Raw genomic sequence first — 23,507 nt, 5'->3', positions numbered from 1 at the left:
CAGCATGATTCTCTTGCCTTATGATTCAAGATAATTATAATATATTTATCAACACAAAAAGAAATTTCAAAGTAGATAATTCAAATCCATCAATTTGAGGCTCTTTCCACGTCCCAAAATTACGGCAATGCAGAGATCTGCCACTATCCTCAGGATGATATTGACCAATATGTCGCCTCCTCTATGTTTTCACATAATTATTCATATTTTAAAGTCACTGGCTTCACTGTTGCTTGAGTTAGAAATTTCTATTTTTATACAACCTATTTCTTTTTTTGTTTTCTTTTTGTGGGTTTGACTTCCATCCTGGTTTCCTTTCTACAGATTGTGTGTCAACTGGTCGGTTTTCATTCTGCTTTGTAGATTGGTCGTGCTGATTTTGTTTTGGTGTCTCATGTTTCTTTTTTATCCCTTGTATATCCCCTAATTGGTTTCCATGCTTGCCTTGATAAGTCATCACATTAAAACATGTTGATATACTAAGTACAGACTATGACATGATAACAAGAGAAAGCAGGTTAGCAGATACAATTTTAGGGCCCAAACAGATGAGACCCAGCAGACCTCAAATGGATTCATCCATATAATTTTATTCAGACCAATTATGGAGAGGGAATACCTTAGGAAGTCTGTAAATCGAGAAAGAATCTTTCAAGAGAGTCTTACATTCATCAAGGAATAAATTAAGCCCAATGTACAGGTAAAATAAGACCACTTGCCCAGATTTCACGAACAGCCAATAATTGCATTCAGAATATATTTGAGCAAAACTGCATTGCTATGATTAATCTTTGGGTCCTGGTGATTGGAGGGAAGAGACCCTTGGCCATAAAGCATTTGTTGTTTTAATGGCATCATAGTCACTTAAATGATTAACAAAGTTATTTTTTTTGCAATTCTTATTTAGCAGTTTAATAACTTCATAACCTTGAGGCTGAACTGTTTTGAGAAGTATAGAAAGAGGGACAACCCCCCCCCCCCCGAACAACAAGAAAGTGAAGATTTTTATAGAAGGGGAAGGAAACTCTGATTTGCTGGGCAATTTAAGGAAAGCTAGGCAGGTTCTTGTCTCTGTCCCTGCGGTTATTTCTATTGTTGGGCAAAACTGCCCTTTCAGGAGCAGCAGCAGGGTTGGGAAACAGGAGGGAGAGGGAGTGTTGAGGACATCAGGCTGATTGAGCTTGGGATGTTGGAATTGCTTTACTTGGGCTGTCCTTGGACTCACGGTTCATGTTCTTTGGTTATTTGGGCTTGCAAGGAGATCAGTTTGGGTCTGATAGAATTAAGCAAAGAAAGGAATTCAGATTGACCCTGGTCATGTCCAAAAGATAGGGAGGTAAAAAACTTTTCCTTTTATGCCCTTGAGTCAGTTTTTCCTTGTGACTGCCTGGACTAGTCCCTGCAGTTTTCTTGGCAAGAGTTTTTGGAAATGGTTTGCCATTGTTTCCTTCCTAAGGCTGAGAGGGAGCCTGAAGATCAGCCAGCAGGCTTCATACCTAAGATGGGTCTAGAACTCACTGGTTTGTAGCCTGGCACTACAAACTACTAAACTTGGTTTAGTTAACTACTAAACCAAACTTTTTTATTTGCTACATTTATTTTCTCCATTACAGAATTACTGTAGCACTTCCTGTCACTGTCTCTTCGAAGACAGTGTAACCTGACTTTTGTAAACCTGGGTGAAGATAAAGAAGAATGAAGGCAACTGGATTCTGTGTGGGTGGTTTGGCCTCAAATGTTCCTCTGAGTTCCTCTTTTAAGTAAAACGGGGAGAAGGAAAATGGATTCCCTCCCTTGCCCACCATTTTCCCCACACCTGCTTAACAGGCACAGAGGACAGGGTGAAGGCTCAGTGGTTAAGATGCTGGGCTCGTCAGCTGGAAAACTGGCAGCCCAGGTTCGAGACCTGAGTTGTGTGATGGGGTGAGGTCCCATACCCACTCTATCCAACCTAGCAGTTCGAAAGCATGCAGATGTGAGTAGATAAATAGGTACCACTTCGGTGAGGAGGTAATAGTGCTCCGTGACATCATGCTAGCCACAGGACCGCAGAAATGTCTTCAGACAGCACTGGCTCAGTGGCCCTTGAAACAGAGAAGCGCACCCACTAGTCAACTAGAAGAGTAAAATCTGCAGGGACTCCTTTACCTTTATTTTTTATAGGCACAAGCAGCTGCTTTTCCATACCTGCTTATGAGCACAGGCAACTATACCATCTTGAAAGGTTTTAAACAGTTCTACTGCTATTTCAATTTTTGTTAGTAATATTTTCCACTTACCTTTGCTTTCTATGATTTCTGATTCTAATACAGCGATCAAGCCTTTGAACCTACCACTAATTTGGGGATCCTTTTTGTATATTCATGCCATCTCTCTTACATTTTCATTCTCTAATAGATTTTTGCCTCCTGCAAAAAGTTGTTTATGCGTTTTATATGACCCTCCCCCTCAAAAGTGCCCACCAAACATTATTTCCCCAACTGATTTGGGCTCTCTCTTCTCTTTTCTATTCTGCAGTGGTTCCTAGTGCTGCCACTATAATCATTGTGGTGTGCGTGGGCTTCCTGGCACTGATGGTAATCCTGGGTGTGCTGCGCATCCATTCCTTGCACAGGCGAGGGAGTGAACGGGAGGGCGCTGGGGAGTCTGCAGGAAGCCAGGGGAGTGCCAGGGCCAAGGAGAACGAGATGTTCTGGGATGACTCTGCTCTCACCATTATTGTCAACCCCATGGAGGTGAGTGAAAGACGGGATGGATGGGTGGGAAGAGGCCATGTTTTAACTTGGATCACTCCCTGCATCCTTTCTCTTCCGCAGTCATATCAGAGCTGCCAGGAAAGAGCAGCAGAGGCCAATGAATCCAAAGCCAGGGAAGCAGCTGAAGAGGAAGACAGCAGCGATTCTGAATCACCAGACAGCCTAGCCAGCAATGCCATCGATGAGCGGCGCATTGTGGGCAAGCATGATGCCTCTCGTCGCTACTAGAGGGATATAATGGATGGGGTAAAAGCGGACCACCACCAAAAGGTCGTGCTTATATTTAATAATTGGGGATATGGCCTGTTTCTACACATTTTCTCTATTTACATTTTACCCCCTCCCCTTCCTCCTGTTTTTTCCATTGTTTGCACAGTGGACTGGCGAGGACAGTTTTGGTGCATGAGGCAAAAGACGTAGTTGGCATCTTCTCCCTCTAAATTACCATTGGGGGTCAATCTTCAAGGAAGTTCCTTAGCTCATTGAAACAAGTGGGAGCTCTGCCGAGAGCATTACTGTATATTTTATCCTATGTTAGCCACTGATTTTGCTCTGGCTCTGCTCTGCCTCTTGAGGTTAGTGCTTCCCTGGGCCCAAAGTGTATCCATGTTGATCTTCATTAAAAACAATCAAACAGCAGGGCTCAGAAGAAGAGCCCTTCTCTCTTCTAAAATTCCTACTTCTTCTCAACTTACAAGCTTTTTGCTTGGACTGGTGGGGCAGGGCCCCTTGACTCAATTCCCAGTTTAGGATTGCCACCACACTTGAGAAGGCTAAAATGAATTGGCATGCTATGTAAGCAAAGCAGAGAGAAATGAGAAAGGAGCAGGGAGGGACAACACAAGGGTTACATCAGAATTCCCAAAATACTATATATATATAATATTGTATATTTTTTCAATGTTGTTGTTTGAGATTCTTGTTTGATGCAAAGAAACAAAAAATAAAAACCCCTGCAGCTTGTGTCGCTTTGTAAAATTGTCAATAATATTCAAGCAAGTGAAGGAAATATGATATGGAAAAGGGAATGGAACACATTTTAAAATAAAAAAGGATTTTAAAAATGTATACTCTGCGTTTTGGAGCCTCTTTTTTCTGAAACAAGCTTTGTTGTCTTGCAAAAGCTTTTACCTGGTGTAGTGAAAATAGGGCAAAGGGATACAAGGGCAAAGTGAACTGCAGGATTTATTTGGCAAGCAGAAGAGTAGAATGTGCAGAGCTCAAGACTTTTAGGTATAGAAAGTTAGCACCCACCCTTCTCCTAGAAGAATGAAATATTCTAGGAAATATTAAAAAGGCAGAATATTATACGTCCTTGGATGAGAAAAGGAGAAACATGCTTTTGGAAAGCAGCCCCCACCTTTGTTAATAGCCCCAGAAAGACTGTGACCAACCTATCTACAAGTCAAAAGGCTGGGCCTGTTTATCTACAAAATAAAAGACCTTCACCCTTAGGACATAATAGAATTAGCCCTCTACCCATCTCATCACATGGCACCTGGGAAGATTGCATCACCCAGCAAGGTTCAACCAAGCCTGGGACTCAAGACAGCCTACAAAGTTACCCCTGCATGGCCCCATGGAAGCCTGACAACCAATCAGAATACATGCCCTTGCAACAGGAATAGGAAGCACATTCAAAGCCCAAGAGAGGGTATAAATCAATCAATCTCTCTCTCCCTCCCTCCCTCTCCCTCTCCATGTGCTCAGTTGCCCAGGACCTCAAACCATGTGCTCCTGTCCACCATTAAACCATCTTTCCAAACAGCCTCCATGTTTCCAGTGTCTTTCTCCCCACTTGGAACTGAACCCAGATGGACATTTCTTCCAACAATTTGGCACCCAAACATGGGACTCTAAGCTAACCTGATCAATGGACCTGGCCCAGGTAAGCCTCTCTTGCTGGTAGCAGACCCATTGAGTCTGTGGGTGAGTTTTCCTGGACCTTGACCATTTGGAACAACGGTTTTGAAGGGGTTTTGAGTGTTGAGCTCAAACTCTGCTTGGAAAGGTGAGTACCAGTAAATTTCAACTTTTAAAGCCCAGAAAAGTGAGGGAAATGTGTGTATGCTTGTGTGTGTGTGTGTGTGTGTGTGTGTGTGTGTGAGTGAGGATCCTTCTCCCAATCATAGCTGGATCTTGCTCCCTCTGTTCCTTTCCCAGCCACAGGAAGCTCTGGTCTACCAACAGAGCCTGGAAGGTATAGGAGGTCAGGCCAGAGCACAGGATCTTCTGTTAGGAAAAGGGAGAGAATATGTGAAAATGGAATGGAAAAGTGAATGAGAGTTAAACTTGGGTAACTAGCTGGGAAGTCACTGAGCAAAACCGTTGACCACTTCAGAAGTCTCCTTTGCCTAAAGTCTGTGAATTGCAGGATTTATTTAGCAAGCACAACAGTAGAATGTGCAGAGCTCAAGACTTTTAGGGAAGCCTTGGTAGTACAGTAGTCTAAAGCACCCTGCTATTAAGACCAGCTGCCTGCAATTACTGCAGGTTTGAATTTCGCCAGGCTCAAGGTTGACTCAGTCTTCCATCCTTTCTAAGGTAGGTAAATTGAGGACCCAGTTTGTGGGGGCAATAAGCTGACTTTGTATAAAATATACAAAAGGATGAAGGCTATTGCTTAGCGCATTGTAAGCCGCCCTGAGTCTCCGGAGAAGGGTGGCATATAAATCAAATTTAAAAAAAAAAAAAGCTGGACAAGGCTACTTGGTCAAAGAACTGGTAACCTAAATCAGAAGTGTTACTTTGTGTGTGTGTGGTGTATATATTCCAGAATATTTATATACATGTGTACGTAGGTATAGATATATAGTGTCTATGTAACTATGTTTGCATGTCAGAAATATATAATTGTATATTATAGTGTATACACGCACGCACACACATACACAGAGAGACCCTTCTCACAGTTGTGGATGGTGCATGTCTTCCTCAATCTCTGGCCCTCTACCAGAACTCTTGAGAGTCTGAGGATTCTGCATATTATCTTAGCTTTTCTTAGCACTGCACTCTTCTGGGCGAAGAGCTTGGACATCGTTCCTTGGATCTGTTGGAGCCACTCTCCCAATTTAGGTGTCACAGCCCCAAGTGCTCCTACCATCATTGGGACCACTTTAGCATGACTTTCTACTTCCTCTCCAGTTCCTTCTTCAGAGTCTGGCAATTCTCCAGTTTCTCATACTCAGTAGTGACATTCCAGCTTCAAGGTTTGGCTGCAAATCATCATTTTTCTGGCTTTTCTTGAGTCTGGAATGTAATGTATGGCTGGCCTATTTCAAACTAATAGCAGCTTCCTCTTCACTGTGTTGAAGCATAGGATAACTAGCAATTTCTCAGTATGGATGCAGGTCTTCCGTATATCCATAATTTCTTCATACGCTTCATATATCCTTTTCATTACGTCTGCTGTTGTACTAGCATTCCATCAGTTCCAGGTTCTCGAGTCTCATCAAAGTATGGTTTGCTTCAGTAGCCCACTTATCAGATCGTCCTGGTTCCTCAACATCTGACATGGACTTTGTTAATCCAGGCAATGTCCGAGCTGACGTGACTCTCCTAGTTCATGTCAGTCATATTTTGAGGTTGGCAAGTGAAGATTTTAGAGGATCTTTGTTCAAGGACCCTACTAGTAAGATAGGTACTACCCAGGATTTGAACCTGAGTCTCCCACATCACAGGCAGCACCTACGACTACATATTCAGCTATATACGTGTGTATATCTCTGTATCTGTGTGTATCTCCCTCTCTCTCTCAAAATTTAAACTCAGAACTCAATCTAGAAGGAAAGCCTTAGTACTGTAGTAAATTTGCGAAGTTCAAGTAAACTTTTTTCTCTTTGCCTTTAGTCTCTTAGGAAATAGCATCAACTTCTTACAGAACCCAAGGATTCAATGGAAAACAGAGTTTGAAAATCCTGACTCTGTGTTGCTCCAGAATTGGGTGGCACCTATTAGGAGTGAAAGGTTCCTACAGGGAGGATAGTCAAAGTCTCAGGGGGACCCTGGAAAACCTGAGCTAAAGAGCTTATTCTAAAGGTGTGAGAGTTGAGATGAGAAATCCATGGGATTCTTTTAATTTTTCACAAGTGGAAATTCTTAGGCCAGAGCTTCCATTTGTGGATGCCACCTGAAATAATCAAAGGGGAGGTCACTCCCTTCCATTTCTCTTTTATATTAATTTATGATAAATAAGTACTAGAAGTTGCAAAATTGTGGTGGGATAAAAACCCCAATCAATCTCTCTTAAAGCCTGGTTTCATTTCTTAAAATATGTCATAGTGCGTATGAACAAACTCTCAAAACTGCAGTTTTATTCATAACTCTTTTTTTGTATTTTTAAAAACCTCATACAGACAGAAATCCCAGCACAAGCTTTCAACTGGAGGGTGTGCTAGAGTCCAATTTCAGAATATTCTCTTCACTGACATTGTACAACTCTCTCCCACATGGAGAATTCTGAATAGCTGCCAACATATTTCTTCTCCACTTGATTTTTTTTTTTACCCTGTTAGGGAAGTTAAAATCTACAAATCAAGAAGTGTAAACAAAGCCTGAGAAGTTAAACACAAAGGTAGTCCATGAACAGCATTATCTCAAGGAACTCATTTTGCAGTCCTTAATGTCACTATGTTTCCTATGAACATGGAGAAAAACATGAAGTGGGAGGGCACAAGTTCCCCACCAACCTTTAGAGCAGCGGTCCCCAACCTTTCCAGCTTGACAGACTGGCAGTGGGGGAAGAGGATGGTTCTGAGCTGTAGGCGGGTGAGAGTGCATAAAGCACCATTTGCATGAGTGCCAGGCACACGCACACGCCGCTGGAGCTAATGTTGCTTTGCGCATGAAGGCGGGTGTCCACCACTAATGCAAAATGACACTTCGTGTGCGCGTGCACACACTTACCTGCTGCTTGCACAGCCCAGTTCTGAATGGGCCGCGGCCTGGTAGTGGGCTGCAGCCCAGGGGTTGGGGACTCCTGCCTAGAGGATAAACAACTTGTTATTCTGGTAGGCTCAAAACAGAAACATTGCTGTATCTATAAAGGTCTTATCACTAGCTGATTTGAGATCCAAATCTACTAATCTCCTTCCAATAAAAAGTCCAGTCTTCTTTGTACTGTTTCTCTTAAAAACTATTTTCCCACTCAGTTGACCAGATCAGTTCCAGCCCTACGAAGAGTACAGCATAACACTTTCAGTGCACTAAACTGCATGATGGGCCTATTGATCATCTGGCTTGTGAGACCTTGGAAGCATTCACCCAGAGATGTTTTCTTCTAAACGTATCTGCATAGTAAATTCCACACCTGTCCTGGTTTGTGATCTGTATGTGCTCTTTTGTCCGTGCCTTTAAATGCCTGATAAAGGCCAAGAGCAGCTGAACGTGTCTTTCACTTACCAAGCCTTCAAAACCACCCATTACAGAAGGCTCCTAACTTTTTAGGCTTTTCTTACAGGGTTTATGTGCTGTAATGGAATGGGGAAGTGCACCCATTAAACCACCGTGCCCTTCAAAGCCTTTAACAGCTTAAGCCACCTGGCAAGAATAGAAAGGAATCACATTTTGGTTGCCAAGTGAATAATCAGCTCATAGGTAACCATAATAATTGCAGCATTGGGGATCTGACGAAGAAGATGAGCTGAAAGTCCACGATAAAGAGCTAAGGGGCCTTCTTCTCTGGCCACAAGCTGGAGAGTTTGCACAAAGGAGCGGTAACGATATCCTTCCTCACGTAGCCGTGTTCGAACAACCTCTGTGGAAAGTAAAACAGAAAATGAGTGTAAGGATGGCAGGAAGCTCGTTATGGTCAGATGGGTTCAATGGAGAGCATGAAGCTCAGAGCAACTCACCATGTGGATAGGCAATGCACGAAGCACATGTTTTGGAGAAAGCCGCTGCTGCCATCAGCCCGCAGAAGTCTTGACCACTGAGCGATAAGACAACTGATGGAGTCAAGAGCAGCTGATGTTCCCTGAGTCGCTGCTTCAAAGCCTCGTAAAGCACAAAGTGAATCACTGTTTCAGTGACACCAGCATAGGAGGCAGTAACCCCGCGGTAAAAGCCACGCAGACCTTCTTTGTAGTAGACACGCATGGCACACTGAAGGCCACTGGTGCACCTCTCGTTTCTGCCTCTAAAGGAAGGAAGGAAGGAAAGATTTTGCTTCGTATTGTCAATGTCGCTGGCTATGCTTTTTCAATATTAAAAATGGGTATCTAATGCTGCAGCTAAAACTTGAATTCAAACACCTACATTCTGCAACCTATTTAAATCAGACAAATCAAGCAATTTTAAAAAATAACCTGTTTTGGAAGATTTCCTTTATTTACTTATCCGGAGCTCTGTTATCAGCTGCAGATGCCTTCCGGCAGGCATCTAAAGATAAAACGGAGGCCGGGGCGATGCGTGTGAGTGGTGGCAAGTGGCTGCAGAAGAAGTGGGCTGGCAGCGGGCTTCTGCTGGGTGGGGCTGTCAGTGCCACCACCGCGAGGTGAGTCAATAACTAGAACCCCACAAAAAGAAGGCCTAGCTGTTTTTTGGGGGGGTCAAAAGAAAATAAGACCTGGCTTTCTTTTTCGAGAAACATGGTATTTTACATAATGTAGACTTCAGGAGACACGGGGGGACTCTGTAAGAACTGAAATTTTAACCATGGAAAATATTGTGCATATCGAGCTTCTGAAATGCCCAAGGCATTCAAGCATTTATTTGTAACTCTAAGGGAAATTTAAAAAAAGGCTGGAGTTCCTAGAACTCTGAATGTTGTGCTTAAGCGCAGGATAATCTACAGGTAGTCCTCGATTTAAAACAGTTCATTTAGTGACTGTTCAAAGTTACAACGGCACTGAAAAAAAAGGTCTTATGACAGTTTTTCACTGTTGCAGCATGGTCAGGTGATCAAAATTTGGACACTTGGCAACTAATGCATATTTATGACAGTTGCAGTGTCTCAGTGTCACATGATCCCCTTTTGCGGCCTTCCTACAAGCAAAGTCAATGAGGAAGTCAGATTCATTTAACAACCGTGTTACTAACTTAACCACTGCAGTGAGTTACTTAACTGTGGCAAGAAAGGTTGTAAAATGAGGCAAAATTCACTTAAGAACTGTCTCAGTTAGCAACAGAAATTTTGGGCCCTAATTGTGGTCATAAGTCAAGGACTACCTGTATTTGTACTCTGATTAGTTGTAACAGTTGACAAATCTCCCTTTTTACATTTGCAATTAGTTGTTTTAAAAGCAACTAATGTTTTTTATGTTGCCTGGAAATGATCATGACTCAAATAGGATCCTGTACAGGTGCATTTCCCACTGCCCTTACCTGCGCTCCAGTTGCATCCTAGTCTTCACTAACCAGATAGGATTGGTCAAAGTGGCGGATGTGATGCCTGCAGACAGCAGATGACAGCAGATGAAGAAAAGTCAAAGGGGCCAACATAAAACATTGATTATAAAAGTCCTTAAGACCTGAACATTATTTCAAAGATTCCTCCCAGGTAAAAAGGTTGAGAAAGGCTGATGTATACTGATGTATATACTGATTATTCACTAAGGGTAAGGCATTTAATGATTAGTGGCAACCCATATTTGTATGCATGGGATATTAATTTACCTGCACAGGCTGCTGAAATCATGTGAACTTTCTTGGACTCTGGCATAAGCACCGTGTTGAGTCTCTCCTTAGCTCCCGAATATGCAGCAAAATAAATGGCCCTAGAAGTAGAAAGGGGAAATTGCATCTCAAAATCCAAGCAAAGTTGAATTTGGATGACAAACCAAGAAAACAATATAAAGGCCATGGGCTTTTTTAGAGTCCATTGATGCCATGCATCAAAAGGACCTGAACCCTCTGATAATATGTAGGGGCTTACAATAAGAAGCTCTGTAAAGTTATGCTTGGATCATTAGAAATAAATTACCTGTTCCATCAAACCATCTTACCTGGAAGGAGCAACTCCAATAAGATTAGGTCCCAAGCCTCGAAACAGGGAGCGAACACCTTCCTTCTCTAGAATGATTCTGTTCAGAAAGGAGTAAATGAGCACATTACTTTCTGTCCTGTCTTTCAAGGTAGAGGAGAGTTGGAAATTTCTGAGAACATCAGCAAGGCTCCCCATGTAACCAGTGGTGGGATTCAGCCAGTTCGGGCCAGTTTGGATGAACTGGTAGTTAAATTGTTGGCTGGCCCCCTCCCCTCCCCTCCCAGGAGTCCCCACGTGCCCCTTTTTGGCTCCCAGGTAAGTGCAGGGAGGTCTACTAGGCCCATAATGTGATGCAGAGGGGTGCGGCGTAGGCCCCCCACAGCACATTTTCGCTCCCAGGAGGCTGCAGAGAGGCCTACTAGGCCCAAAACGGGGCATGGGGGTGTGGTGCGCCCCCCCCCTGCAACCTGTTTTCACTCCCAGGAGGCTGCAGGGAGGCCTACTAGGCCCAAAACAGGGTGTGGCACGTCCCCCCCTGCGGTCCTTTTTTGCAGGAGGCTGAGTGCTGCCTGTCATATCCCTGGCCACGTCCACCATGGCCATGCCCACCTAGCTGGTCATTAGGGCAGAGAACCAGTTGTTAAATTATTTGAATCGCACCACTGCATGTAACACAGATCTGTTCTCCCACATTGTTCACCTTAGTAGTTCAAGAAAGCCAATCCTGGGGAGTCCTGGGCGGACAAATGTTCCATTCACTCCTTGCAACTGTACTGCAGGTAGGCAAACAGGTCTTGGGGCCAAGGTGGAGGATTGTAGGCGGGTCTTCACCACTTCCAATGGGCAAGTCAAAATGGCTCCTGCTGTTCCTCCTAACCTGTGGGAGTACAGAAAAGAAATGCACAATCAACATGGTTCACCAATCAAGGGCGTATTACACACACACACACCCAAAATTGTCAAAATTGATTGAGCATATATTTAGGGACAAAAATATACCTGCTATCTGTTATGTCCAGTAGAAAATTTAGTCATTCATTGTTTGGCATATTAACCAAAAGGACAATAAACTTCTGTTACCAAAGATAATTTGAGATGAAGATAGAGAAAAAGAATCAAGAATCCCTCATTTTATTCTGACTGCAAGCTCAATTAATGCATCTGTATTCAAAGCATCTTATTCTTTGATGCTTTAGAAATGTCTACAGATTAGACATTTCAGTTAAGAATGATAATCAAAAGAAAACTGATTGGGAAAGTAGGAATATCGTATGTGTGATTATGTCCACCAGGACTGACACAGGAGCTCTCACCATTTTCATCTCTCTCCTATATTTTTATTTTCTCCATGGACTGCTCTGCTGTATTAATATGCGTCAGCTTCCAGATTTGCAGTTGATTAACATGCTGACGTCTTGGTTCCATGGTTCCAAGCAAATGCCAAAGGGGGGGGAGAAAACCCAAACTTGTGAACTTTGCTTCTAGAAATTGCTCAACAAGCTTTATTTTGCTGCCTGCATGTCTTGCCACAGCTTGCAGGATTTCTGCTACTGTGCACTTTGGCAACTGTTCTTTACCCCAGTAAATAATCAGTAGTCATCCAATAAATAATCTTCTTTTTGTTCAATCTTTGGCCATATGTACTATGGAATTGACTATGTTCAGGCAATAATGCAGCTTTTGCTATTTTATATATGCATAAATATTTATATCCCAACTTTATCTTGTACAATTCAATATGGTATACAGAATGCTTTTTTCTCTTATTTTTTTTGCACAACAATTAACAACTCTGTGATGTAGGTTGGTGTAAAGACTGGGCCAAAATCACCCAGCTGTGTTTCATGCCCAAAGTAAAACTATAATTCACAATCTCAGAGTTTCTAGAACAGCTTCTTAATCATAACACTCAACTTCACCTTGTGATTTGCTAAGAAAAAGCCTTGTTAACTAGCAATTGGGTAGGTTTACATTCATCTGCTTGTTTATAAAAAAAAATCAGGCTTAGAAATTACTTTTTGGTGCCTGTTCGTACAACTCTTTTTCTACTTCGCTATAATTTGGGCTTCTACAATTGCTGGATATTTTTTAACACTCTAAGAAAAAACTTACTAATTCTAATATCTCTGGCAGTATGGGGAACTCTTGCTGACTTTTTAACCTTCCCCTCTGTAGTCATCTGCCCCCATACTAGCAGAAGAATGGCAGAAAGAAGGAACAGCAGTTATTGGAGCAGCCTCCATTAAGCTGGCCTCTGCAAACTAGCTCCAGAGAGAAAAGGAAATGGCAAGAAAATGTAATTGCACGGAATAAAATCTGGGCTACACAATTTCTCACCATTCCATTAGTGAGCAAGGAATGAGTGGCCAATCATAGAACCAAAAGTAACAACACTGATGTGGCCAAAGAGGTAAAATAGGCTATTGGACTGAAGAATATCGAATCTAAGCAAAGCCTTTCCATAGGCAGAAAGAAACCAGGAAGACAAAGGGGTTAAGGGCAAAAGGCTCAATAGTGGCATAACTCCCCGGGACCAATTGCGATCTCTTACCATATCATAATTATGGAATCTAAAGAGATCCCAAGGGCCCTGCTTTGATTCAAGGACTTTAAGGAGGATTCAATTCACAAGTTTGGTATTGTACACATCTGTATATATATGTAACTAGTAACATGTGAAAAAAGGGAAAAAATTGTAACCCATCTCATTATTTTTGGTTGAACAAGATCCTAATCTGTATTTTAATTAATGTAGGAAACCAGAAATGGTGTCAACAGACTCTTTTCTTTTTAATATAGCACCGTAAGACAAAAAAACCCCCTGCGGGCTGACTTTCAGGGTCATCAACAATGAATATTGCATAAGGCCGCAGTTTGGACAGAGATTGTGTCAAGTCCAAAAGGTAGCTCTAAGCCAGATAACAGAAAAATCAACTTGGGATCCTGTGGAAAGATAGAGAATGAAGAGAAAAAAACCCATCCTGGGAAAACCTTTTTAAAATTTGTAATACAGGTAGTCCTTGACTTACAACAGTTCATTTAGTGACGATTCAAAGTTACAACAGCACTGAAAATAGTGGCCGTTTCTCACTTTCATGACAGTTGTAGCATCGCCATGGTCACATGATCAAAATTCAGGCACTTGGCAACTGACTCATATTTATGACGATTGCAGTGTCCCGGGTCATGTGGTCACCTTTTGCAAACCTTCTGAGAAGGAGCCAATGGGGAACCCAGATTCACTTAACAACTATGTTACTAATTTAACAACTGCAGTGATTCACTTAACAAATGTGGCAAGCAAGGTCATAAAATGGGGCAAAATTCACTTAACAAATGTCTCACTTAGCAACAGAAATTTTAGGCTCAATTGTGGTCTTAAGTTTAGGATTACCTGTAAGTAAATTGGTCACAGGCACCTAAATTAATCTTGACCAGGATAGTAACACAATATGAACAATTCAGTGCCAAGTCCTACCTAGAGGAGCAGCTATTGTATATTAATTTACTACATCAAAACCATCAAGAAATCATATAAAGTAAGGGTTGGAAGAGACCTTAAAGTTCATCTAGTCCCACCCTATCTAGTGCAGAATTCTGGTACTATGGAATCTACAATAGCATCTGATTAAATACTTCCAGGAAAGGAATTCTGCAGCACCTTCATACCTTTATTGGTCTATAAAGTTTCACGGCCTTCTTTGTTCTTTTCCTCAATATAATGGAAAGTTATACTGAGAAATTATAATTAACTATGTAGCACTGAAGTGTTTTTTTCAGATACCAGCCAGTGCAAAGCACAGAGAGTAGCAAGATACCAGGGCAGCTTTTCAATAAAACTATAATCAACTACTAGTGGAGAAATAGACTCTCCCACATAATCTCTTTGCCATGCTTCCCTCTCCAGAGCTGTAGGAAATCATTTCAGCATAAACCATTCTTCCCCTACAATATGCTCTTAATATGCATTCACAGTAGAGCTCTATGGGTAGTTGTCAATTTACGATCATATGCTGCCCTGAGTCTTTGGAGAGGGGCGGCATATAAATTTAATTAATTAAATTAAATTAATTAAATTTGTTTAGCAACTGTTTGAAGGTACAATAGTGCTCAAAAAAGTTATTTATAATAGGTCCTTGTACTTATGACCACTACAGCATTCAGGCACTTGGTAACCAACATATATTTATATCACTTGGTAACCAACATATATCCACACCAGGATGGATAAAAATCAATGATTTTTTTAAAAAAATAAAAAAAAAATCAGATTTTTTTTTATTTTTATCGAATTTATTTTAATAAAAAACTTTTGGGGTAAAAATCAATCGTAAGATAGTTTTCTATTTAAGATACATCAATAATTTAGTTTATTCAGCATGAAATGGAGCTTAGTTAGGTAGCATGAGGCTGTATATTCTGCAACACTGGGACTATTGGTGAGTCAACAGTGGGTCAAAGGAGTAGCAGAGATGACAGTTGCTCTTTAAAAATTATGATTTAAATTGAGTTGATTTAAATCAAGCCTTTTTACTAGTGATTTAAATCATGATTTAAACTGTGATTTAAATCAACTCGATTTAAATCAAATCCACCCTGATTTACACTGGTTGCATGGTCACGTAATTACTGTTTTTAACCTTCCCAGGCAGTTTCTGACAAACTAAGTCAATGGGGGAAACTGGATTTGCTTAATGGGATTAAGCATAGGATTCTTTTAATGACAATAACGGCAAAAAATATCAAAATCAGGTGTCAATCGCTGAACAACCACCTCACAGTGACAGAAATTCCCATCCCAATTGTGCTAGTAAGTCAAGGACTACCTGAATTGCACGACACAAAGGAAAGTGATAGTAGTTCGAGTCCTGCCCAATGTCATCAGCCACAGGAAAAGCTTCCATTAATTGCCATGTAAAACATGTGTTGGGCTATGCCAAAAAGTTCCATCCAATTCCCCCTCGCCCCCAATATTTTGCCAAAGGATCATTTGCCTTTCAACCTAGATAACTGCAAAGAATGTGGGTTTTCTATGTCTCTTGGATGTCAACTAGCTATTGTCAGGATTTGTGCAGCCTGAATGTAAAGTAAATGTGGCTGCAGAACTGGAATACAAGAAATAGAGTCTGATATGAGTGTAAAAGGAACTCTAATTGTAAGGCAACAACCATGTCAGCTTTCCAAGGTAGATCAGAGTAGGAAACCAATCATGCAGGCCAATATTATTTTTATTTGGAAAGAGAATAGAAACAGTAGTGCATGAGCATAGGCACCATGGTAACAGTTTCTATGCTAAGAGACAGAATAATTTCTATAGCAGAAAAATATTATTTGTACTTAGAGGATTCTTTGCTGAAAAATGCTGAAATACTGTTATTCGGATTCTTCCTATCCACACCTCCTCTTTCTTCTGCTCAAATATCAAGGAGTTCCCTCTGTTTATGTTTGGTTTTCACTGATAAAACTTGGTAACTTATCTTTGGGGATCAAATCTTTTCAGTCCTCTTGGGATTTTGTCCCCAAAATAGCAGAAATATTAGATCTGTGCTACATTTGGCCTGTGGAGGTGGGTGGCAGAAGCAGGGGGCAGATATCATTGGTGGGAGGTGCCAGCAGAACATCAGTGCTGGCAGCCCTTCATAACAGTCCCAGTTTCTCATGTGGCCCCTTGGGAAAATTAATTGCCGACCCCTGAGAAATATGGTGGGTCAGAAGAGCAGATTGTGACAGTGGCTTGAAAACTGGAATAGCATGACTCACCGCTACAAACTTTCCAGCAGTCATACTGGGAACTCATGTTGCCAAAAATGGCAATTAATATTCCCTCTACTAAGCCATGTGGGGGCTTCAACTCCCAGAATTCTGGGAATAGATTCCACAAACTTAAAGTTGTTTAAGTTGAAAAACACTGGGGGAATAATGGCATTTTTTAAAAATATTCAGGCATAGATGCAATTTCCACACATATATTAAACATGTCAGATAGCCTCTTCATCCACAAACTACCCCATATTTATTTTTAACTTTTCTCCAAATATGCATCTACTCCTCTTTTTCAGCATTTTTACAGCATTCACAACTTACTTTTCATTGTTTATTGCTCTAAGTCTAAGCAATGCTTCAAAACAAACGGAAATAATTCAAAACTTTCTCTTCCAGCCAGTTGCATTGACCTGAGCCCCAGCCTTCTTTCTGGTTTCTGTGCCTGGTACTTTTCTGCCTGGTACCCCTGTGCCTTGGAAGACATTAGCATTTTGGAGTGTTCATGTGCTCTAGTTGAGCTTTTCTTGACCTTCAGGGCAATTCCCAGCATTTCTAAATCTCTAAATAAAAGATAACAGTTCTGAAGAACTGCCAGAGTTATAAATGACTGCTTTCAGGAAGCTAATGGAACAGTCCATCGGCAAAGAATAGGTTAAGCGGGAGAGTCAGGGGAAGGCATAGAGGAGGTGTACACTGACTTCATAGCCAATCTTGTCCAGACCTTAGTCACACCCCCATCACTGGTGTAGTTTTAAACCTTCTCTAAGTTGGGCAAAATAAATTGATCTCTTATTGATTTCAATAGTAGTGAAGGGATGGGTACTTGAAAAGCTGCCCACGTGTTCACAGTATATCCGGGTCTCTTTCTCCAAACGCGGCTAGGAGGGCAGGGTGAAAAAGGATACCTCTGGCTAAAAAAAACTTATGGAAGATTTCCTACCAGTAGCATTCATCCTGACTCTGCCACTTGAGTAGGGGAAAACGAAATTTCTGGGAGTGTTTCAGAGTCGCTGCCGGCTCATTTTAACTCATCTCACCAACAGAGAAGCTGGTGTGCAACAAATCCTAACTCAGTTATAACGAAAGCTGAGCAGCAATGCCGATAAGAAAGCAATTGATTCTGAACCTCCTCGCACACTGTCCAAGGAAAGAGACTTCTAGAGAAAGTTCGTGCAGCTTTCGCGCCTTTACTAAAATGTATACGTCACTGGTTCACAGCGGCACGCAGCCCAGCCAATTTTTAGCAGTGGTGTTCAGAACCCCCGCCATGCTTATTAAGAGATGGCCAGGACTGCGAAGGTCACCTAGCTGGCAAGCACGTACTTTGGTCTCGCCCGAACACGCTGCTCTTGCCAGCCCAGCCGTCTGCGCTGCAGCAAATGCCGCTGGGCCAAGAGGGCGCGCGTCGGAGCCCCACGCGCAGGATCTTGCTCAGAAGCCCGTAGGCTTACTCACCCGCCTGCCACGAGATGCAGAGCCGTGCTGTGGCGGGCCATCCCTCTTGACTCGCGCCAATGTGCCCGGCTGGGCTCCCGCCGAAGACTCATTCCGCCCACCCGTCTCTTCGGCACGGCTGGTGGAGCCTGGATTGCAGTGCAGGCTTTTTTCTGCGCTCCACAAGGCCCGGCTCCTTTTTTGGAGTCACTGCAGCCTGCGGGAATCCTCGTCCGATACTGCCGGTAACGCAGACTTTCTCGCGCGTTGGGGCCGAGGGAGTGTCACAAGTCCCGCCTTGCCCCGGCTGACGCAGGACCGGCGCCTCCTTCTCCGCGCAAATCGAAGCTCTCGGCGAGTTTTCAATTGCTTGGCTCCACTTCCTCTGGGCAGCTTCTTCTATACTCAATCAGGATAGACTGGAAGGGACCTTGGAGGTCTTCTAGTCCAGCCCCCTGCTCAAGCTGGAGACCCTCTAACCATTTCAGACAAATGACTGCCCAGTCTCTTCTTAAAAACTTACAGTTGTGAAGCACCCACAACTTCTCAAGGCAGATCGTTTCACTGGTTAATTGTCCTCACTGTTAGGAAGTTTCTCCTTAATTCCAGGTTGCTTCTTTCTTGATTAGCTTCCATCCATTCTTGTCCTGCCCTCTGGTGCTTTGGAAAATAAATTGACCGCCTCTTCTTTGTGGCAGCCTCTCAGGGTCCCACAGTAATGAGAGGTGAAGCCACTGGGAGAAGGAAGGCCGCGATTCAGGCCTGCTTGGAATGCCACCAATGGGCAGAATTGCTTTTTGCCGCCAGGTAATTCGAGGCAAATAAAGTGGAAGTTGTCGGTGCTTAGTTGCACCTTTCTCACATAATAATCCAAAAATGCTACTGCATCGTTTATTTATTTCGTATGGCCTAGCAAAATGCAACATATTTTGGGGTGCAATATATATTAGCCTCGTCGTGGTGCATCCTGGCTGCTGGATCTCACAAGGATTTCCCAGCAAGACGAAGCAGCATCAATATCGAACATAAAAAATGGCTCCACTGCTACAGCAAGACTCTGCCGCTGAATATAGGAGGGGGTCGAGGTGGCCCGTCTCCCTTTCACCCTCCCCCCCCCGTTAAATGGTACGGTCCGGCTGGCTTGGCCGAACAAACTATTTGAAGCCGGCTCTTTTGTGCGTGATTGTGATTGGCGGCTGTTGTCCGCTGTTGCTGCAGCTCCGCCTCTTGATCGCAACATACGTCTGCTCAAACTGCTTTACGGCGGCTGAACTCAAGCTGGTGGGATCTGTTTTTTATGTGGCTGAGCTGGAATATACCGGTAGTGCAGAAGGGATTTTAACAGGACTGGTCTCTTACCTGTTTGACCTAAAGGGGACGAGCGGAGAGAACCAAAGTATCAGGAGCTATATTTAATGTAAAATCGGTGAAAATGGTTTGAGGCATAGGATGAGATTTTTATTTGTTTTGGAGAGAGGTCAGAAGTTTTTAATATAATGTTTGATATTATAAGTTTATATATAACGGTTTTAATATAAAGGCAATTTTATGGTTGGGAGGCGAGAGGGGTAAGATTTCAATTGGGTTTCAGGTGGAATTTCGGGAGGATCGTATAGTTTTACTATTGAACATTTATTGTTCGATGCAGGTGTCCACTCTGCAAAATTTGAACATGTTCTCCCAGAATTTATAAACAGGAATTAGAAGGCCTAAGTGAAGACCTTTAATTGACTCAATTATTTATGAAAGACAGACCATCTCTGGTGTATTTTCAAAGTACTTCCCCAAATAGAGAGCTGCCTAGCTGAAGTGATGTTAACAGTTCAAAGTATTAATTGCTATTTATCTCTGCATAAGTTTTATATCCACAGTTTGTACCATAAAGGCTGATTTTATTACATTCATTATTCAACTGTTAAAGAGATTAACTTAATACAAAAATGCACATTTAATAAAGTTTACAATATTAACTTTAAAATGTCCGCAGAGACTGATTACTGAGCCTCCCTTCCCAAGACTTGTGGGCTAACTTTAGGCCCAAATAACTGGGCTGAGGGTGAGAGTGGTTGTTTTCTGGATTCAAGCTGACTTTATAAGCAGTATTACACATATGGAAAACTACATACCTGATCTGGGAAGCAGCTCCCCATTCTCCTACCATGCAGGGAGTTTGGAGGTGACTCCTTGCCAAGAGCTAAAAGCTCTGTTACTTTGCAACCACTCAAAAAAAGTCCTTTTCCTCCTGTCCTTTGGTTCCTCCTCTCTGCTTTTGAAAAATCAAAATTGCAAGAAGTAGAAAGGAGATATAAATTAGGTCAGATGTCTTCTCCATGTAGATGGCTTGCAACAAAACACCCCCAAGTTGTGTATTCGTACCATAAGGAAACTGCCTCTTCTAGCAGGCATTCAAAGGGGAGAGGGGTGGAGTTAAGGGGCCAGTTCCAAATGATAGCAAAATATTTTGCACCTAAATTGCTTAAGCAAAATGTGATGTTACTATTTTGGAATTGCACCTACTGGTATATGTTCTGAAAGACTTGAAATGTTGAGCAAATCTAAACTTGCTTAATAGTTGATGCTTAAAACAAAAAGGACATAAAATTGTGTCTATGGTTGGGTGCCTTTGTTTAGACCAGACAGACATGAATGTTAAAACATTGACTTCGTGGCTTCCGAGGGAAATCTCCAAAATAATGACAAATCACCTTTGTATTCTCAAAAAGCATGACTATTGTGGGAAAGTTAGACTTTTGCTTTGATGATTATAATACAATTCTCGAGATGTGAAGAAAAGGGATTCAAATAGAAAATCAGAACAAATTATTGTAATTGTGCCACACATATTGTATTTTGAATGCTATTCTGTCCTACACATATTGTAGGACAGAATAGCATTCAAAATGCAGTTGCCATTTTACCATTTGATACTGAAGCTCTTGGTGTGAAAAATTATATTTCCACATATATTATTCATATTAAAGTTTTGTGGCATTACAATTTAGCATATAAGGTGGGTTGCAACAAGGCAATATGAAATTTCTCTCACCTCTTTCAGTCGAAAGGATCCATTATGTATTTAAAGGACTAAGAACTATTTTAAATCACAATAAAGGCTGTCAATTATCAATTATATTTTGAAACACAAGTCATAATTTGTTCATGGATAGCTCAATATGTTTAATAAAATAATTGTGAAGGTGTGAAAAACAAATGACATTATACTAAAAGTAGATTATCAACTAAGGTATAAACTTGCCAGGAGAAAAAAAGTTTTATTGCACAAAGAAAAACTATGTTGTTGATGATTTGTTTCAAACCTTTTATGGAATACGTTAAGGGTTTTTTTATGGAAAAGGTTTTATCTCACATACATTTTTGGAAAACAAATGAAGGAGCCAAGTCTCCCACAGTGGAAAATGGTGAATGTTCTTGCCTGAGGTTAAAAAAATTAATAAAACTAAAAATATGGATAAGCTGAAACATGTCTCTAGTCCTTTGATGCAGTAATTTTAGCATGTGTTTGTGTTAAAAAGGCTGATGTAAAACTGAAGAAAGGGGTCCAACTGTTTAATGATTTCAGTGAAAATAATATTTCAGTTGCTAATTTCATCAGTGCTGACTGTTTTCTTTTGTGTGCCTGGAACATCAGGTCCAGAAGAAAGACTCTTTATTATCAAAAACAATATGTGATCTGTAATCTAATGGCACGAAAATATTTTTTTATAAATGTAATATTCACTTGGCATGCTTCCATTTTTTTTGATAAAATAAAAATAAAAGCCCTCAAATTTTGAAGTAAGCATTCTGTAGTGAAAAATAATTACCGTATGTTCAAAGAGCAAATAAGGTACTATTGGGTATGACAGCAGTTTAATTACACAAGTATATTAAATGAATGTAAAAGGAACAGCTGAATGTCTATTTGTATCAGCCTTTTTCAGCCTTTCAAGGTCACCCATGTCAAGAAACAGATACTGCAGAGTTCTCTGGACTGCTGCTTTAGGTTATATAGGAATTTCTTCTATGATCTGGACATTGTGGCCAATATATCGGTGAATGAAAGCTTAATATAGCAAATGCATGGCAAATTTTACCACTCTAATATTTCTGTGGATACTCATCTTTCTGTTTCCTCTTGATGCTCATGTTAAAGAGTGCAGGGAGGAAAACAGGCTTGGAAAACATTTAAGAAAAGAAGAAAGATTCAGAATTTTAAATATAAAGTTGAAATCAAAAGTTTTTCTCTTAGGATTATTAAATAAAAAACTTGGGAAAAAGGAAGACTGTTGTTATATACATTGACCACTGACAGAATCCGATCTGCGCAAAAATGGAAAGGCATGTCAATTCCCACAATGGATGAATGGATAAAAAAAGTGATAGAGTTGGCAGAAATGGCTAAATTAACTGCTTTAATTAAACAAAAGATCATATCCTGTTTGTTTCCACTTGGAAACTGCTTCTGAACTTTATGCTTTAACAGAAAAAAAAATGAAACTTCCATTTTAGATTTTGATTATTGTGTTTAGAAATGGTTAATACTAAATATGGAAAGCAAAAAGTTGTGACTGCAGCTGTATTTTCTATTCTCTTGCATTGAAAAAAGGTGGAAGATATTGGTTTTTTTTTTAACCTTACCTCCTTTCCTTTCTTTCACTTTTCTCTATTCCCTTATGATCTTTTTAAAAATGTGTATTTTATAATAAACTTTTAATAAAATTCTAAAAAGAAAAAAGGCATGAAAAATGGCATGGATCTATCTAGGAAGTTATCAGGAGTGCAATGTGAAGATGTTCCCTTTATGATACGCATGTAATCCATGACCCACTACTATAATTGAGCCCAGGGTCCCCATATGATCACACCTGATTTTATGACCTTTTTTGTCATTTTCTTCAATGTTTTTTTTTTTTTTTCTGAAAACTGAAAGTAAACACTGGAAACTGACAAAAGATGCCAAAAAATTGTTGTCATGTGATTGGGGGACATTGTAACAGTGACAGTCATAAATGCCAGCCAGTTGGCAAGTATCCAAAATATAGTCACATGATTGGGGGGCTGTGGCCATCAGAACTCTGGGACCAGGTTGTAAGTAGCTATGGGGTGGCGGTGGCCCCATGGTAACTTTGGTCACTATGTGAGGATTAATTGTAATTAGTCTTTATAATATGGCCTATCTATAGCCTATATGTATATGAAATTACATCAGAATGCATAAAAGATACTAATATTTTATTAAAATAAAAAAATGGTATGGCAAATCTGACATTCTCAAGGCATGTAGTATAAAGCAGCTTAAGGTAACTAGCTGATTAACAGCTGTATCATGATCAAGGCTCTAATGAGGTTGGACTGCTGGGCACTTCAATGGATTTAGGCAACCAGAACTCTGATGGGTTAATTCTAAGCAAACTACGCCAGTTATGATAATCCTTTTCAAATATTCATGTGCAAAACAGGTAGAACAATATAAGCCTGCAGGAAACTAGGGAAAGAATGAGGGTCCAGGGATTTCTGGGGGTTCCTAAAGGGACAAGTCTTTATGAGATCTTTACCATTGGAAGGCTTTAGCACATGTTCATCATTGATTTCAGCAGGTCAATACAGGTACTCCTTGACTTACAACCATT

General features: G+C 41.1%; 2 protein-coding genes across 3 annotated transcripts in view; one reads left to right on the top strand and one right to left on the bottom strand.

The window, feature by feature from the left end:
- CLSTN3 (calsyntenin 3) overlaps window positions 1–3,799 on the top strand; it is a 39,444-nt gene extending 35,645 nt beyond the window's left edge. For both annotated transcript variants that reach the window (XM_070938411.1, XM_070938410.1), the window contains 2 exons: window positions 2,518–2,735; window positions 2,817–3,799. In XM_070938411.1, coding sequence (XP_070794512.1) covers window positions 2,518–2,735; window positions 2,817–2,984 — 386 coding nt within the window. In that variant the 3' untranslated portion in view covers window positions 2,985–3,799. The remainder of the gene's footprint in view (window positions 1–2,517; window positions 2,736–2,816) is intronic.
- Window positions 3,800–7,086: 3,287 nt separating this feature from the next.
- On the bottom strand, window positions 7,087–18,294 carry LOC139311017 (solute carrier family 25 member 36-A-like). The gene is made up of 7 exons (XM_070935333.1): window positions 17,899–18,294; window positions 11,381–11,557; window positions 10,700–10,777; window positions 10,371–10,471; window positions 10,080–10,146; window positions 8,609–8,892; window positions 7,087–8,511 (listed from the first exon to the last, which is right to left on the bottom strand). The coding sequence occupies exons 1-7, from the start codon at window positions 17,988–17,990 to the stop codon at window positions 8,315–8,317; spliced, it is 996 nt and encodes a 331-aa protein (XP_070791434.1). The 5' UTR covers window positions 17,991–18,294; the 3' UTR covers window positions 7,087–8,314.
- Between the last annotated feature and the right edge of the window lie 5,213 nt (window positions 18,295–23,507).

The sequence above is a fragment of the Pituophis catenifer genome, unplaced genomic scaffold (assembly GCF_029215685.1).
Source record: "Pituophis catenifer annectens isolate HBS135680 unplaced genomic scaffold, rPitCat1.0.hap2 SCAF_2, whole genome shotgun sequence".
NCBI classification, from domain to species: Eukaryota; Metazoa; Chordata; class Lepidosauria; order Squamata; family Colubridae; genus Pituophis; species Pituophis catenifer.
Note: the sequence above shows the minus strand (reverse complement) of the source record. Positions and strands in the feature narration are given on the sequence as shown.